The sequence below is a fragment of the Lutra lutra genome, chromosome 11 (genome assembly GCF_902655055.1).
Source record: "Lutra lutra chromosome 11, mLutLut1.2, whole genome shotgun sequence".
Classification (NCBI taxonomy): Eukaryota; Metazoa; Chordata; class Mammalia; order Carnivora; family Mustelidae; genus Lutra; species Lutra lutra.
In genome coordinates this window covers 90090211-90108956 of record NC_062288.1, presented here as the reverse complement: position 1 = coordinate 90108956, position 18746 = coordinate 90090211, and the positions used below count along the sequence as shown (strand labels likewise).

General features: G+C 42.5%; 1 protein-coding gene across 2 annotated transcripts in view; it reads left to right on the top strand.

Moving 5' to 3' along the window:
* Window positions 1-281: 281 nt before the first annotated feature.
* Window positions 282-18746, top strand: part of SLC35B4 (solute carrier family 35 member B4) — a 33298-nt gene continuing 14833 nt past the window's right edge. For both annotated transcript variants that reach the window (XM_047694691.1, XM_047694692.1), the window contains exons 1-3: window positions 282-592; window positions 6371-6484; window positions 17383-17485. In XM_047694691.1, coding sequence (XP_047550647.1) covers window positions 516-592; window positions 6371-6484; window positions 17383-17485 — 294 coding nt within the window. In that variant the 5' untranslated portion in view covers window positions 282-515. The remainder of the gene's footprint in view (window positions 593-6370; window positions 6485-17382; window positions 17486-18746) is intronic.

The following is an 18746-nucleotide window of genomic DNA, read 5'->3' as shown; positions in this document are numbered from 1 at the left end:
AATCCATCACAGGTCTGTAGTTCTAGTGCCGTCAGTTGTGAGTTTGTTGTTACGGCGATGGACGAGTTCCTTTCTGAGCCTTCGGCGGCCTCCCAGGAAACCACATTGACAGCATCGGAACTTCACTTCCCAAAAAGCCCAGCGGCCCCTTTCCGCGCGAGGCATGACGGGCACCTCGGCCCGCGGTCTTCTCTGGCGGAAGCACCTCGAGGAGGGAGGCCACGTAGCCTGACGTGACGGCGCGCAGCATCATGGGATGTGTAGTCTGGCTCTGTCCGGGACGCCCCCTCGGATGAATGGGGCCCAGGCTGACTGCGAACTACAGATCCTCGGCCGGCTGCGTTGGTGGAGGCCGCGGGGGAAGGGGAGCCGGCGGCGGTGCCGCCAAGGAGAGCAGCACTGCGGCACGGTGGGGATGATCTGTGCCGCGGCGGACGCAGCGGCCCGGCTTCTTGGGGAGGCGGTATAAGCGGGCGCCGCGCCTCCGCGCTCGCCCTCAGTTCCGCGCTCCGGCCATGCGCCCGGCCTTCGCGGTGGGCCTGGTGTTCGCAGGCTGCTGCAGCAATGTGATCTTCCTAGAGCTCCTGGCCCGGTGAGTGACCTCCGCGGGCCGCACCCCTGCTCGCAGCGCGCGGGGCCGGGGCGGGACGGCCTGGGACCCGGCGGAGACGGTTTCTCCGTGGCCCCGCGAGCTGCCCGCTCTCCCGCCCTCCAGGTTGCATCCCTCGGAGGGGAGCGCCGAGGGTCCTGCTGGCCTCACCCGCTTTTCCCACACTGCGGGATTGCAGCCTGCAGAGTTTTTCTCTCGTGACCGGTCCAAGGTCGGCGGGGAGCTCGTGGCAGAACCTAGAGCTCCTCCAGCTCTTTTCGCGATCCTGTTAATGCCACACGTCGGACTGGGGCAAAGTCCAACGGCTTCTAACGCAGTCTGATTTTGCACTTGCAGCCAAGAAAGTTTCATTAAGCCCCCCCACCCCCACCCCCCAAAGCATTTGTTTTCTCGGCCTTCGAGATGGTTGTGAGTGCTTGACCCAAACAGACCTCCCGGTGATGTAGTCCGGTGGAGCCTTACTTACTCAGAAGGCCGGTCCCCTTGACCAGAGGGAGGAATTCCAGCTTTTAAGATACCACAGTCTTTAGATCGAGAAGCGTGCATTTGGAGGCGTAACTTTATAAATTAAGAATGATTATGACACTTTTTCCCAAAGGGAAACTAGGTTAGTTTTATTGAGGTGGCTCTCAAATAATGTTGAGCAACGTGCAAAGTTCAGTGGATAGGAGCTGTTGTTACGGAAGAGACGACGGTGGACTAGAAAAGGTTCAGGACCAAAAATCTCAAGTCTTGGTTGGGTCCTCCTTTTCCTTTAGCGTTGGGCCTCCCTTTTCTAGCCGAAGAATAAACGATGTGTGGTGTTCTCTAGGGCCATATATCTGAATCTACACATCTCCACTGACCATCAGAACAATCTTGTGAACCAAACAGGTCAGGAGTTACTCTCTCTTTTGCTGAACATGAAACAGGGCTCAAGAAGTCAGACGGTCTTCTACTACTTGTAGGTAGCAGAGCCCAAACTAGAATCCAAAATACCTGTACTCTACTCTAGTACCTTTTGCAATCTCCCTGTTGTTTTTGAACTTAAGCAGCCCACGGAATTTTGGTCAGTGCCTCACCTGGAGGTGAGCTAGAAATGTATTTATTTTGTTTCCATGATACCATTGATTAGTCATTCTAAAGCAATCGATTTATTTAAGGTCTGGGTTAATTTTTGCTATTGCAGAGCTTGAAATCTTATGCAGAAAGTGTTGATAAAGATCTGTCACTTATTTTGGGCGTAGTTGGAGAGAGGTTTAAAAATTAAAAAAAGAAAAAATGTACCCACTTGTCAGTCTGGTATACTTCCAAGGAAGGTCATTTGGGAAATTGATTTAAAAATACTAAAAAAGTGGAAAAATCAGGCCAGCCATGGAATAATGAGAGAATAATATACTGTATTATTAAATATATATAAATATAATAAAGACTTGTGTTGAATGTGCCATTAAATTAAATCCTGCCGAAGGCTATATGACATCATGATATGTGAGCACCTGAGGGCCCTCATTACTAAGTGTGAGCTCTCGGCTAAATTACTTGATCTCCTGAGTCTGTTCTTTGAACTGGGAAAGGCTCTACCAGCTTCACAGGGTTTTGAAGAGTTGAATGAAATGCACAGGCAAAGCGCCTGAAGCACACTAACTTCCTCTTTTTTTTTTTTAAAGAGTATTTATTTATTTGATAGAGACAGCGAGAGTGAGGGAGGGGGAGTGAGGGAGAAGAGGGTTGCGCTGAGCAGGGAGTCGGACACGGCGCTTGATCCCAGGACCCAGGCACCCCACACTGACTTCCTCTTGTCTCTAACAACTTCGGTTTCGGTGAGGGTAAACCTTGTATTATAAGCTACTCCTGAAAAGTTGTGGATAAATCTAACTTTACGGAATGTTTTTGTGAATTAGAGGAGCTTCTATTTAGAACGCTTTGAAAATTTATACATAGATCCTCCTCGTTTGTCTTTTTTATAAATCTGACTTTTTGCATAGAGCAGTAGGTTTTCATAAAGTGGTGAGGGGCACGGTTATTAACTTAGTGAGTGGTGTACACCAGACCGAATAGCAGACTTTTCCTGGTTTGCTGGGGCAGCTCACAACTTACTCTGTTAAAGACCAATAAAATAAGAACAGGTTGGACCAGATGGTCTTTAAGGTCCTTTGTAGTTTTGGCCTCCTCATAATTTTTGACTTTATCTTGGGACATCACAGTGGAAAGCTCATAAATTTTTATAGAGCAGGAACTTGCTCTTATATGGCTTCCTTGGGACCATCATGTGCCCTAATACCGTGCCAAGCAGAACACTAAGTAGAAATGGAAATGCTAGAGTGACTTGTAGGGAGAAGGAAACATTCTTTTCCATTTTCCCCAAATCAGGAAACAAACCTAGGTTTCTTTTTGATTTTTTTTTTATCTATAATTGGGACCTGTAATAAAATAAAAAGCACCACGCACTGTACAGAACAGACGTGAAGTCATGAATGGATGCCTTGACTTCCCCCCGGAAAGAGCTTGGAAACAGGTTGCGCACACATCAGCTAACTAACTCGCCAAGGTGGTGTGTCCTACCTCGGAAAAACAATCTGAAACTTTTTTTTTCCCTATTTTACTTTATAATTAAGTGCATCATGTTGACTCAAGTAAGGAAGTTTCCTAAATCTGGAAGAAGAAATTAAAAAATTCAAAGTTGCTTGTCTTTGAAATAAAAATGTGAAGGTTTGCTAAAGAGAATTCCAAGTAAGAGAAACTGCAGTTGGTGATTATAATTTGTAAGGAGTAAAGTAAAGAAAACAAGTGATTTAGGGAAAAGGATCCAAGTTTTTACATTGAAGGTTTAAAATCAGTTGTTCAAGTTAAAACAAATAGTTCCATCGGTAGCCATACAACAGTGTGTTCCCCCAAAAGCTAAGTTGGTTTTGTAAAAAGTCTAATTATGTGAGTACATTAGGGATATTTTAAAATCCTATGGAAATAGAGACAAAATAGTAGAGGGTTGTCAAGGGATGGGGGAGGGGCAATGGAGAGGGACCCTAACATGTATGAGATATCTTTGGGAAGTACCCTAAAATGGTAAGAGCTGCAGAACTCAATATAGTAGAAACCACTGAACTGTAAACAGTAATACAAGGGAGTCTGCAAACCTCACGTATTTGCACTGTGCTCTGGGAGACTTCCCTGAGTCAGTACCATGTGACCCTCAGTGTCTTTAGCAATGAAATGGGCATAAAAATAACCTCTGTAAAATAAAGATAACATTAAAAATTATTATGCTTTTTAAAAAATCCTGTGAGGAATACACTTGTAAAGTGGATCATTTTTAGAAATAAATGACTTCTTTTTATCTTTCATAAAATATTTTAGGTTATACTTCCTTACAGTGAGGCGCCTTCACATTCGTTCAGCTGCTTGAGTGAAAGCCAGATACTGTGCTCAGAGAGCGAGGCATTAAGATGAATTGGACACCGCTGGTCCTCTTACCTTCCCCATGTGGCACTGGATTCTTACTATTTCATACTCCCATTTTGCCTCACTCATTACCTTGTCACCTCCTTAAGGGTTCAGGTCTCCTTCACACTGGGAGCTTGCCAGCACCTAACTTTACCTGTGATAGGTTCTTTAATTAAATTGGCCTAATCCTTTGGTAAAGAAAAAATGGGTGGGAAGCAGGAAGCTTGATGAACCCCATTTGGGCTAAGTCTCGTGTTGGCACTTTACATTTTCTCCTGGGATCATCGCTACAGAATTAAAAATTTATCACTTGCACGTTTATAGCTGAGAAAAATTTGTCAAGACGAATGTCTTTAAAAAGGTTACTGTGCTTTAATTGAAGACCTTTCCGTATACAAGGTCCTAATGTTCTAGTCTTTGCCTTTTTCCCCTCTGTGGCACACTTGAAGTGCTTTTCAGGGACTGGTTTATTTACTCTATAATAAACCAGTGAGATAGGCACTAATACTGTTCTGCATTTTAAAGATAAGGAAGCAAGACTTAGATAGGGTAATTAACTTCCACTCTAGAGAACTGGATCCTGCTGGTCCTTGTGTAATTTTAACCATCTTGGGTGGTTCTCAGCCCTGTGACAGCATATGGGAATCACCGGCACATCTTACGTAGGTCTGCACACACACTCCCACACGCATCTTCTGGCACTTTCCCCAGACCTACACTAGTGGTTCTCAGGTCTGGCTGCACCTTAGAAGCAAGCAGAGAGCTTTGAAAAGTACAGGTTCTAGGGCCTTACCCCCACAGTAGTCTGAGCAGATCTGGGGGCTGGGAGGACACCTCCGACTTGTGGGTTTCTAAAGAGCGGCCTGGCCAGAGTTGAAAAGCACCAGGCTAGGAACTAGCTGGAGCTAACGTACCTTCTCCTGTCACTCATCATTAGGCCAATGGTTTTGATTAGCTCTTTGAATGAGGTCAGTGTTTTATGTGATTGTTTATGGCTTCTTGCAATGTTTTTCCCTCCAACATAAATACTAAAAGAAATGTTGGCTGCAAAGCAGTAGTTTTCAAGAACACCTTTGTAGCAACTAGAGCATAAGGAGTAGCAACAGTTGTGTTGCTCCTGGTAAGTCTAGCTCTGCACAAGAGTGGCTTATGCTTAGAGTTAACCTAGAACTTGTATACTTGACATTGCTATTTACTAATAATACCACTAGTAGAATATGGGGTTGTTTTTTAATAAATAGCAGTATATTAAATGTAATAGTACATTTATAATACAATAATCATCCCTCTGATCACTAGCCTCTGGTTAATAAATGTCCTTGATCAAGATGAGAAAACAATATGAAGGCTGAGAAGTCTGGAAGCTCCAGGGAAACAAAGACAAATGGCCACTTTGTACTTCTTCCAGTGACTGAGCAGAACCTGATAGGGGCAAACTCCAAACCACGAACATTTTAAGTAACCAGTTTTCCCAGTGTTTCAAGAGGGAGGTCAGAAGGACTCTTTCTGCCTCTTAAATGTGTGCCTAACCGTCACTGTGGAAGATTCCTCAACCCTTCCGTGGATCACTGAAGAGGTTCGATTGAATTCCACCGTTTATGGAGTACCTAGTATACCTGTGTTCAGGGCTGGGGTCAGTTGATCGCAGCGTTCTTCAGCCTTTTCTCCTTGTTCTTGCTTCTTATCTCTCCTTACCCCTGCCGAAGACCCTTTGTCTGTAGACACTTTTTGCCTAATTACCCCTCCACAGATACATTCTATCCTGATTCATGTGCGGTCTGTATACCCGTGCTTGATACTTCAAAAAAGAGAATGAACCTCCCCAGCCCAAGAACCAGTCATTGCCCCCAGGGTGACCTTCTCTGAGACGATGTCCCAGTCACCAGCAATGGGTGCATGTCTTCTACTGCCAGTAGTCTTGGTGGTTCCTGGTCAGGAGGCTGTGTAAACACCCCAGGAGACCTGAGCACATTTCTGCACTGGGGCTTTGCTGCTGAGGTGACCAGGATTCACTTTTGGTCTTTTTGAGTATCCCAAGGACATATGACCAACCTCCCACCCCTTACTAGAAAAGTTGTATTGTTCTGAGAATGAGAGTTATCAGAATTCTTCCTCATGGCCTACTCAAGGCCTATTCTTTCTCATGGCTAGGGAAGAGAAAAATAAGCTTGACATTTCTTCTCTGTGAGCTCTATTGATAGACGTGTGTGATCCATGGGATGTGAAATCAGAGATAAAGGACAGTGGGTAAGAGAAATTGGTCCTCCCTGTTATTTCGAACTATTAATATAACAAGTCTTAGTGCCCTTTATCTCAGCTTTTTGTTTTACTACGCAGGAAGCATCCAGGATGCGGGAACATTGTGACATTTGCACAATTTTTATTTATTGCTGTGGAAGGCTTCCTCTTTGAAGCTGATTTGGGAAGGAAGCGGCCAGCTATCCCAATAAGGTATGGCACATTGAAGTCTCTTTTAGCCTTTGTTATTTTTGTTTTGTTTTGTTTTGTTTTTAAGAAGTTCAGGACTTTTCTGGTAACTAGGTAGAAGGAGGAGTATGAGATATCCTCTTAAAAGATCTGTGTCAAAGATATTAGGAGAATAATAATGATAATTCATTTTCTGAATTTAAAATGTTGTGACATTCCAGGGAGCCTGTTTTTCGAATAAAATGCCCACCACAACACAAAATAATTATGATGGAAACAACAATGTGTGTATGTGTCTAGTATATGGTTGGTTAAAGGTTTAGTGTGACCACAATGTTTTTTAATAGTTATGTATGCTAGCCTCATGTTGGTATAGTTATCCGATAAATTAAGAGTGGTATTATTGGTCCTTTTTAAAAATGAATGGGTTTGGGGAATAACCAGAAGTGGTGCTTGTGCGGCCTCGTGATACGCTAAGTGCCACCTAACTGTTCACTTTCACATGGTTGATTTTACGTTGTGGGCATTTCCTCTCAGTTAAAAGGAAGTGAGTGGCAAGCCAAGGCAAAATTGTTGAGTCCAGACCTCCATGCATTAGTCCAGATTTGCATAACTACTCAGGGGGCCAAAGAGAAAACAAGACAGTTCTAATAAACAGTGTATTGAAAATTCAGCATTCTTGCCCAGACGGACTGGAAATAAAAGTGTAATGCATCCAGTTGTGAGTGTGTAGTAAGATCAAGTCATGTAATCCTGTTGATAGGGATTTTCCGGTGTGAATGTATCCAAGGGCGGGTCAAGGCTCATGGTGGTTGTTCTTTTGCAACATTCCCGAATAGCCTGCTATAGAAAATGTGGTTGAATTTTGTTATTAATATTGTGCTTTTAAATTTCCCAACGTGTTGCTAAGTATTCTGAGTAGGTGGTTTATTTCATTGGCTTTAGTATCTACATAAAACCTTCATTCCCTAGATCAGCGTTTACATCATGGTAGGCACCCCCACAATTTTTTTTTTTTAAATCTCTCTATTGTTTTATTTTATCCTATTTTCAAATTTTTATTGAAACTTCAGTTAGTTAACATATGGTGCAATATTGGTTTCAGGAGTAGATTCAATGATTCATCACTTATATGAAACACCCAGTACTCATCACAAGTGCCCTCCTTAATGCCCATGACCCATCTCTCCGTCCCCTACCCACCTCCCTCCAGCAACCCTCAGTTTGCTCTCTGTTGTTAAGAGTCTCCTATGGTTTGTTTCCCTCTCTCTTTTTCCCCCCCCTTCTCATATGTTCATCTGTTTTGTTTCTTAAATTCCATATATCAGTGAGATCAAATGGTACTTGTATTTCTTTAACTGACTTATTTCACTTGGTATAATACACTAGCTCTGTCCACGTGGTTGCACATGGTAAGATTTCATTCTTTATAATGGCTGAGTCCCTTGTACATACGTATATACCACAACTTCTTTATTCATTCATAAGTTCATGGACACTTGGGCTCTCTCCGTAGTTTGGCTATTGTTGATAATGCTACTCTAAACATCGGGGTGCATTTACCCCTTCACATCTGTATTTTTTTATCCCTTGGGTAAATACCTTTAGTGCAATTGCTGGATTGTAGGGTAGTTTCTATTTTTAAGTTTTTGAGGAACCTCAGTATTGTTCTCCGGAGTAACTACACCAGTTTGGGGTTCCAGCAACAGTCCAAGAGGCTTCCTTTTCTCTATATCCAACACCTGTTCTTTCTTGCGTTGTTAATTTTAGCCGTTCTGACAGGTGTGAGGTGGTATCTCATCCTGGTTTTGATTGGTATTTCCCCGATAATGATGTTGAGCATCTCCTTATGTGTCTGTTGGCATCTGGATGTCTTCTTAAGAAAAGTGTCTATTCTTCCGCCCATTTCTTAACTGGATTGTTTGGGGTTTTTTGTACATTGAGTTTGATAAGTTCTTTATAGATTTGGGATACTCAGCCTTTATCAGATATTTCACTTGGAAGTATCTTCTCCCATTCCATAGGCTGCTTTTTAGTTTTGTTGAATGTTTCCTTTGCTGTGCAGAAGCTTTTTTTTTTTTTTTTTTTTTTAGATTTTATTTATTTGACAGAGAGAGACACAGCGAGAGACAGAACACAAGCAGGAGGATAGGAGAGGAAGAAGCAGATTCCCCATTGAGCAGGGAGCCTGATGTGGGGCTCGATCCCAGGACCCTGGGATCATGACCTGAGCCGAAGGCAGACACTTAACAATTGAGCCACCCAGGTGCCCCTTGTGCAGTTTTTTTATCCTGATGAAGTCCCAATAGTTCATTTTTGCTTTTGTTTCCCTTGCCTCTGGTGATGTGTCTAGTAAGAAGTTGCTGTGGCCAAGGTCAGAGAGGTTTACTGCCTATGTCCTCCTCCAGATTTTGATGGCTTCCTGTCTCACATTTAGTTCTTTCATCCACTTTGAGTTTATTTTTGTGTGTGGTGTAAGAAAGTGGTCCAGTTTCATTCTTCTGCACGTCGCTGTCCAGTTTCCCCAACACCATTTGTTGAAGAGACTGTCTTTTTTCCATTGGACATTTTTTTTCCTGCTTTGTTGAATATTAGTTGATCATACAGTTGTGGGTCCATTTCTGGGTTCTCTTTTCTGTCCTGTTGATCTTTGTGTCCCGAATAGACCAAGCAATCTGGAAAAAGAGAAACGAAACTGGAGGCATCACAATTCCAGATTTCAAGCTGTATTGCAAAACTGTGGTCATCAAGACAGTGTGGTGAGACAAGGATCCCCCACATTTTTAATTCCTCTGACCCTCTCCCCACTCCCCCCCAACCCCGCACCATTATCTCTTTCCATTGAGGCTGCCACTAGCGCAGTTCAGGAATGCATTCATTCTCACCATTAACTTTTATAATGGTGTCCTAGCTGGCTGGCCTCTTGCCTCCCACTGCTCCGTACCTGTATTTCAACTTCCTACTATTGTCTTGTGACACCCCCCCTCACAGGCACTCAGGGGTCACTAGTAGGTTCTGAGGGAAACCCAGCTCCCTAACCTGCCCTTTGAGGTTCCCTGGGATCCTGCCCTGACAATCATACCTCCATGTGTGTCCTGTAGAGCTGGCTGTTTAGTTTCTATCTGTGAAGCTGCAGGCAAAACCTTGACATCATGGGGATGTCATTCATTCCCAGGAGCAATTTCTAGGCCATGCTGCGTAGCCAGCAAGGTGGAATAGTTGGAATTCATTATCCTAAACGTCCTGGATGAACTCTGTCTCCAGATGGCATTGTTTCAAGAGAAGACTAAGAAAATTTGGCAAGAAACCTTGTGAAGTCACCAGTGATATTTTAGAATCTGTGAAATAGCGGTTCTCAGTGTTAAAAAAAATATTCAGTTGAGTAAATTTGAAGATCTAATGGTTTTATTAAATGAATCATGAATCAGTGTCCCATCTAGCAGGAAGAGGGGAGCTCTATTGAGCTAAAGAAGGGAAAGACTTTTAAAGGTAGAGGGCGTTAAAAAAAAACAGGAAGGAATTTATTAGCAAAATATGCATTGTTTAGGCAAGGTTGCCTTGAAAGGAGAGCAGAAGCTATCAGGGGGGCTATCAGAAAATTCCCTAGTATTGACCAAGGAATTCTATGTTGACTGGATAAAGAGGACATTCCAGGGAGGGGGGATTGGTTGAAATTGCACTTGGGTAAGGAATTAAGTCTTGTTTTACTGACTTGGGTCCTTAACCTTAGTGGCACCATTTTGGGCCTGTGGTTTTCTTTTGAGCAGTTACTCCCTTTTGATCAGACTGTCAGCTTAACTGAGAGATGTGATAAATATTTTAGGTCTTAGCACTACTCTCCCTTACTGCTTGGAAGTTCTTGAAGTTTTTGTCATTTCTTTGTCTGGTATCCATAGATCATGACCTTTTTGCTTAACCTTCATAGGTCACAGCCTCAGATTCACACTCCTCTTAAGTGGGTTATTTTCTTTGTTCTATAATGTTCCTGTCTTAGGAAGAGCATTTGCTTGATCCATTGCTGCATGTATCTCAAGCTTTCAAAAAGGAAGTTTATTACCATTACATAAGTGGGATAAATCCCAGTATTTGGAGTGCACTTTAGAGCCATGGTCCCCCAGATTCAAGCCAATCAAAATCAAATAAGCCAAAGAAAGACCCTGTAGAAGGAGTCACCTTCTTAAGCCAAGCGACATGTTCTGTGACCTTACCTGAGTTTCAGGGTTCACAGGGGTGATGTTGGCTGTAGCCCAGACACCACCTTCGTCAGCCAATAGAGAGTTAAGAGCTATTCCGTTATCAAGAGACTTTAAGGATATTTGTTGGGCTGCTATTGCTTTAACAGGTTTTGCAGCAATTTTAAGAATTAAGAAGCAGTTCTTTTTTTTTTTAAGATTTTTATTATTTTTTTGACAGGGAGATAGAGAGCACAAGTAGGCAGAACGGCAGGCAGAGGGAGAGGGAGAAGCAGGCTCTCTGCTGAGCAGGGAGCCCGATGCGGGGCTCGATCCCAGGACCCCGGGATCATGACCTGAGCTAAAGGCAGCCGCCCAACCAACTGAGCCACCCAGGCGCCTCAAGAAACGGTTCTTGATCCTAGCCTCATTTACATTTATCTCTAATCAGGGAAATAGGAACATGTGAAAAGGAGTGAATTCTGAATCATGAATGTTTTCCAGTGGGCCCTAAAAAATATATATTTATTATCTATCTATTTATTTATTTATTTTAGGGTAGGGGGCAGAGGAAGAGGGATAGAATCTCAAGCAGACTCCCCACGGAGTATGGAGCCTCATGTGGGACTCGTCGATCTCAGATCCTGAGATCATGACCTGAACCCAAATCAAGAGTTCAACTTGACTCAGTGACTGAGCCACCCAAGTGCCCTGTTAGGCCCTTTCTAACTCAACAATGTAAATGTAGGGGAGTCAACCAATGAGATGTCTTATTTTGTCTGTGAAAAGTTAGGGGCACAGTTAGATTTTTTTTTTTCTGTCCTGAAATAAAACGTTGTCTACATTTCAGAGGTTGCCATGTTACAAGGACATTAGGATGACACAGTCTGGCAGGGAGGGACTATTTTTGCAGTAGAGTGGACTTTATCCACATGAGCCACAGTCTTACAAATACAGGATAAAGGCTTAGTGTTACTTTTTTTGACAGTGCTTCCCATGTAATTTACATATCAAATAAGCCTAATTCATTTACCAAGTCCTTTGGAATATTTTAGGTTAAAAAGACTTCACTTAGGGGAAAAAAAAAGGCTTCACTTAGAATTTGGTTTTAGGAAGTTAGTCAAACATGTATTTTTTAAAGATTTTGTGTATTTATTTAGAGAGAGCGTGAGCAGAGGGAAGGGCAGAGGGAAAGGGAGAAGCAGACTCCCCCTGAGCAGGGCCTAAGCCTAAGGCAGCCATGTAACCTACCGAGCCACCCAGATGGCCCAGTCAAAAATATTTTTAAAAAAGATTTTAAAGCCCTTGCCTACTTTAAATAGGATCACAGATTACTACAAAATCTAATACTTAAAAGGTGAAGAGATTTTTAGTCTTACCCAAATGACCAAAAGCCCAAGAAAACTTCCTTTTAACAGATAGAAAAACCAAAATCTAATTTTGCACCAGCTTGCTTTTGATTTTAAAACCCTTTTTTATAGATTTTATTTATTTGTTTGTTTATTTATTTATTTATTTGTCAGAGAGAGAGAGAGAGAGAGAGAGCGAGCGCACATGCCTGCACTGGCAGGCAGAGGCAGAGAGAGAAGCAGGCTCCCTGCCGAGCAAGGAGCCCAGTGGGGGACTCGATCCCAGGACCCTGGGATCATGATCTGAGCTGAAGATAGTGGCTTAACCGACTGAGCCACCCAGGTGTCCCAAAACCCTTTTTTAAAAACAAATTTGTTTTTAAATTTGTTTAATTTCGGTTGACCGCACGTGAAAGTTCCTGTTTGAGAAGATTATTTTTCCACAAACCTCCTACAACTTTTTCCCCCTATATTCCAATTTTGTCCTTTGTTTTTTCCCTTTAAACAACCAGCCTCATTTTAGGACAAAATTACTTTTTCTCCCCTTCACAAAAAATGTATTGAAAGAGGATTTTGGCTGCCTCTATTTTGACCTCAGACTTTCTAGTTGGCTTCTTTCCAGCTTGTCTCTTGGCTCAGACTGAAGACCCTGTGGGCAAAGCATCCCAGGAGGGGAACCAAAACTAGCCCCTCAAGCAGTAGGGTCGGCTGTGGGCCAGCGAGCTCCGCGATCCCATGATTCACTTCAAGACATGGTTAATTTGACTTTCACTGTTCACCTGTGCATATCCACCCACCTTTGCTCCACATTTCTTACATGTTATCCTGGAAGTATTTTCGGTACCTTGGAGACAGTCTGTCAGGTGCTAGGCCCCTGTTTTCCGGTGTTGGCCTCAGTGAAATAAATTCCTGTTTGTTTGTTTCTTTCTTTTTTAAAGATTTTATTTATTTATTTGACAGAGGAGAGAGATTACAAGTAGGCAGAGAGGGGGGAAGCAGGCTCCCCACCGAGCAGAGAGCCCGATGCGGGGCTTGATCCCAGGACCCTGAGATCATGACCTGAGCCGAAGGCAGAGGCTTAGCCCACTGAGCCACCCAGGCGCCCTCTGTGTTTCTGTGTATTAGGAGAGTCAGCTACATCTGTTCTTGAGGGTAATGGCCTTATGAAGAAGAGGTCCTGTAGTACCCTGCAGTGTAGTGTCCCCTGTTACCCAGACCCTGCCACTTCAGGGAGTATCTCTGATGTGTGCAGCATGTGGTCTATTGTTGTGTCCTGGCCACTTGATCCTTCAGGCCAGTCATTTACAGAGGCTTTTCTCTGCCTTGTGTGGACAGTGTTTGGTGTCTGGCCTGAATGTGGTGCATTTTAATAAGTTGTGCTCTGGTCTGCTTGTGAAATGAGACCTTTCACTAGTGCTGCTGGGGCCGAGGCCCTGCAAAACTCCTGTCAGGAGATGTGCTGTGGGCAGGGGTTTGAGCTGGCCTTCTGGGGGAGGGGGCCTGTCTTGTTGGGTCCGAGGCAAGCATTACTGGGAGGGTGGTTCCAGCAGTGTAAGCACTTTAGGTTGAAAGTGTCAGTGCTGGGCTAGTTCCGGGAGGTGGTTCTGTGTTTATACTAAGGAGTAGGGGAGGGAAATGGCTCTGCCAGTTCCTTTGTTGTTCCCAGAGGGGTCTCTTTGTGAGCTGCCTCTCTGGAACAGGTCAGAGAGGAGCAACTAACCTCTTCACGGTGTGCCCCAAGCCCTCTCCAAATCCCTGTTTCCATGTTCTGTGTTCTGGACTGTCTGCCTTCCCTTTTCTCCAAGAGCAGCCCCAGTGCCTTGGGGCTTTATCTGAACCAAACCCACTGACCTTCAGAACTCCAGGCTTTAAGCCCCACAAGAACTCACAAAATTTAGCCCCTCTCACTTTCCAAGCCAGTTGCTATGGGGATTTGTTTTCTTCGTGGCTCCCACGTGTGTTAGTCTGTCTCTTGTCCTTCTCTGCAACAGCAGCTCCTGGAGTCCTTTCTCTCCCAAACCATATTCATACTTAGTACCTTCTTCCATGTGGACCTTCTCTGCCTTTAGTTATGGAGTTTGTTCTGCTAGTCTTCAGGTCAATTTCTGGGGTATTTAGGATGATTTGATAGTTATCTAGTATGAGGTGAGCCTAGGGTCCTCCTACTTCTAGAAATGATTTAGATATTTAATGAATTTAACTTGATTCATCATTTAACCTAATTTAGCAAAACTTCAAGGTTTTTAGGTTATTAAAAAAATTGGGAAATCTATTTAGATGTAATATTGTTGAAAAGTTCATTTACAAACTTTTATCTTGTTTATATCTAATTTACTTGTCCTTAATAACTATGTTTAGGTGATGTATGAAAACAGTACTAAACATTAGACAAAGTCAGCCATTATCCTAAGCTATTAATTTTTGTTGACAGATCTTGTAAAGGACAACACGAACTTATTTGGGGGCTAGTAAACTGAAGTAGAATTAAAGTTTTATATTTAGTGTTGGTAACCCCAGAGACCTGTCTTTTTAATTAAGCCATCAGCCTTAAAATATCAAATATTTTTTCCAAACCATGTGACCTTGAAAAATATTTGGGTTAGTTTTTTTTTTTTCAGAAAGTTTTAGAATGCCCAATCCTTACAGGTGGTTGCCTTAAAACCAACTAAATAGAGCTCTTGTACAAATTAATTTAGGAATACCACCCGGAATTAGAAAATACCACAGAGTGACAACACATAAATATAGACACACATGAACATACAGACAGAGAGCCCCTATGGCTTTCTATTTTAAATTGCTGCACTGAAGTGCGTACAGAATTTACTAGTTGTAAAAGTTAGGTCTCTGTTGTTTTTCTGGTAGATATGGAATAAGGTTATCAATCTAGATGGTCAAAGTTATTTTAGTATTTGTGAAGACACTTAAGATTTGAATTTCTCCTGGCAAATCAAGTTCCAAATGACCTCTCCCCCTTGTGTTTTTCTTGATAAGAATGACCACTCTAAAATTTGTATTTTAAGGAAATGGACTAGAAAGGATTTCCTAGAGAAGACTAGTAGAATCTTGAACATTTACATCTTAAAGACACAAGGAAAGAATGCAAGCTTCTCCTAGAAGGACTCTTGTTCCCTTAAAGTCAGAAATTTTACACTTACAATTTTGAGATAGGGGAGATTGGGGGATTGGTAAGGGTTAATCTGATTAACCCTCCATGCATGTGCCTGTCACCCAATCAGGTTTTTGTCCATACGCTCATCTACCTATCCGGTAGTTCACATGGGAAGGGGTGGCATATAATCCTTTTGAAGGCAGTTTCCTCTTAGGGCAGGGGTGGGGGTGAGGGGTGGGCCTTGTCTCTGTCTACCTTTCTTCCTACTGTCCTTCCTTATTTGTAAAGGAGGGGACAATGTGAATTTTTATTTTCCTTGCTCAGCTGAGCTCAGGAAGTAATGTAGTTACAAACTCTTGAGGATTCACCCTAGGTTTAGGAAATTATTCACCTACGGACTTTAGTTTGGCCTTTAGCCAAGGAGTGAAGAGTATTGGCTGTAGCCTCAACTGTTCTTCTTCTACAAGTAACTGTGGGATGGTCTTTTTGGAGTGAAAGACAGTCCATGGGAGGCTGACTAGGATGAATACTCAAAGGACAGAGGGGAATAGTAGCCGTTATGTCAGTTCTACAGTCTTGTTTTAGGTACCTTTAGGTACCTTTGCTCATTTTCATTAGCTGTTTACAGTGAGTCTTTTAGTGAGACTGTTTTGGAATTTTGAACCTTTTGGAGGCTTCTGCTTGCCATTTAAAACAAATATCCCGCTCTATCAGTAAGTTGCCTAGTACTGACCAGGAAATTCTTTGTTGACTGATAAAAGCAACCTTTCCTGGGGTGGCAGGGGGAGAGGGGTATTGGTTGTAACTGCAGTTGGGTTAGGAATTAAGTGTTGGTTTGCTGACTTCGGTCTGTAACCTAAGTGGCGCCATTTTGGACTTGTGGTTTTCTTCGGAACAGCAGTAATTTTGTGTGTGTGTAATACTCTGTTCTGCGTTCATTGTGAAGCTTCTCAAACTTGGTAGACTGTTAATTTCACCCCAGCATGGTTGATGTTTAGGGCTCGTAGGTCCATATCTACCAGCAACATCAGGTAGGTTCTTGTCAAGGAAGATGACTGGACTCTCAGTGCTGTCATTCTTCTGATGTGCCAAGATGAAAAAGGTGGGGGTGATCTGTGCTCAAAGACCTTCACCATTTCCTGAAGGATACGAAAAAGGGGAAAGGGAAATTCTTGATGCCCTGTATTCTCTAGCCATTTATTTCAGATATTTTTTCTCTTTTTGAATGTATTCGATTGAATCGTAGGAAATTGCTGCTTTTCAACTCTTTCGACCTCCAAGAAAGTAGCAGTTTTATAGGGTTTAATCTGATGTACACGAAAGGCATTTTAATATCTTCTAGATAAAAATGGGGCATACAAATCCAAAATAATTATTCATTCATAATTGTTCATTTATATTTATCCCTTCCCCTAAGTTATTAGGGTTACTGAATTTTGGCCTTTGGTTTTTGCTTTTATTATTAAGGACCTATAAACTGTCAAAAACAGGGGCCCTGATTTTAAATACAACTCCGTAACAGTCAGATAATATCCTCATTAATTTGGAGGCCACCAGTTCGGAATGTGAGATAATTTCAGCAGTTGCTAGATTGAAAGTCACCCTTAATTTAGCACATCTTTTCTTTAGAAAGGAATTGTGAAAATTAACAGTAGAAACAAGTATATAGAGGAAATGGTTGGGAGAATTAATCATTACATACAAAGAAATGATAATGATAATGAATATTATCCATTCACTGAAAAACCTATTGATGTCTATCAGACAACATTTTTTGTTTTTGTTTTTTTGTTGTTTTTTTAAAAAGATTTATTTATTTATTAGAGCACGCGCAAGTACACAAGCAGAGGGAGAGGCAGAGGGAGAGGGAGAAGCAGGCTTCCCACTGAGCAGGGAGCCTAATACTGGGCTCGATACCTGGATCCCAGGATTGTGACCTGAGCTGAAGGCAGACGCTTAACCGACTGAGACACCCAGTCACCCCTCAGATAATGTTTTTTGAAGCCTAGTTTCAAAGTGCTTGAAAAGTATCTTGAGTATACTCAAAAGATTAAAATAGTGTTTCTTGAAACATAGCCTATCATTCAGACTTTTTCCTTATTAGTCTGGCTTTGGATGTATTTTTATATGTTGTTAGTACTGACTTTACATTATCGTAGCGATATAATCTTTTAATCCAGAGGGACTAAAACAAAATACTTTTCTAACCAAACATAACTATTTCCTTCTATACTTGATTTTCTTGAAGTAGTAGATTTTGTGTGATGTGCTGTGATCTCTGCACTTCAGGTACTATGCTGTGATGGTGACCATGTTCTTCACGGTCAGCGTGGTGAACAACTATGCCTTGAATCTCAACATCGCCATGCCTCTGCATATGATATTTAGATCTGTAAGTGCTGTCTGCTGACGGGTGTATGTGCCTCTGGGAAGCCTAAGTGGGTCGATCGAACACTTGACAGAAGTAGAAAGGTCTTACAACAAGTAGAGTCCAGCGTCTAAGAAAGATCTCCTGGATGCGGGAGCAAAGGCTGGCTGGCTTTCATCTGCACAGTAAGGCCGAGAGGGGACAGTTGACTTTCATCCCTCTGAGGTCTTCTGGGTGATCAATAAAAGGAGCTGAAATCTCCCTGGATAACAGATTTCATGTTTAATTTCCTTTGTCTGATTGATTTTGTTTTTGGACTTGCTATGAATGTTAATTAACTTATTTCTCATCACTTTTGGTTTCTCTCGTAAAATTATGTTTACTTCTAGTACATAAAATTGATACTTCCCTTTTTTTTAAGCAAGAGACTTTTGAGACCATTAAGTAAAGGGAAATTCTTTTTTTTTTTTTTTTTAAATATTTGCTTACTTTAGAGAGAGAGTGCGCATGCACGGGTGCAGTGAGGGGCAGAGGGGGAGAATCTCAGGGAGACTCCTCGCTGAGTGTGGAGCCTGATGCAGGGCTTGATCTCATGACCCTGAGATCATCACCTGGGCCCCAACCAAGAGTGGGACGCTTAACCGACTGAACCATCCAGGTGCTCTAAATGAAAAGAAATTCATAAAGATTTTTATTTATTTATTTGAGAGCGAGAGACAGAGCGTGGGGGTGGGAGGGAGCAGCCAGAAGCAGAGGGGGAAGCAGACTCCCCGCTGAGCAGGGAGCCTGATGTGGAGCTCGATCCCAGAACCGTGAGATCATGACCTGAGCTGAAGGCAGACACTTAACTGACTGAGCCACCAAGGCGCCCCATTAAAGGGAAATTCTTGATGAAGATGGGGTTTCTCCCAGAGCAGCAGAGATTTTTTTTCTTCCTCTCACTTTTGGTGGGAGATCTGCATGTAGTTTGTATGTAAGTAAATGAGAACGGGGTGCTCCCTGCAGAGCAGGAAAGACTTCAAGGGGAATGTAGTTAGGATTGCAAAAGAATGTAGAACTGGTGACCATTGGAATTATAACATTTTTGTGTCATCTGAGATTTCTGGAAGATTAAAGATACTATCCTCAAAGGGACTTTTCAGAGCTAATTATAATTAGAAAAGTGACTTTCAAAGTACGGAGCACATAATAGACTTTCAATAAACTCTTGCTGATTGAGTGACAGCTTTCCAGAGAAGAGAAAGATCCCTGCACGCCTTCTTTCATTAATTAAAACCGGGGGAGA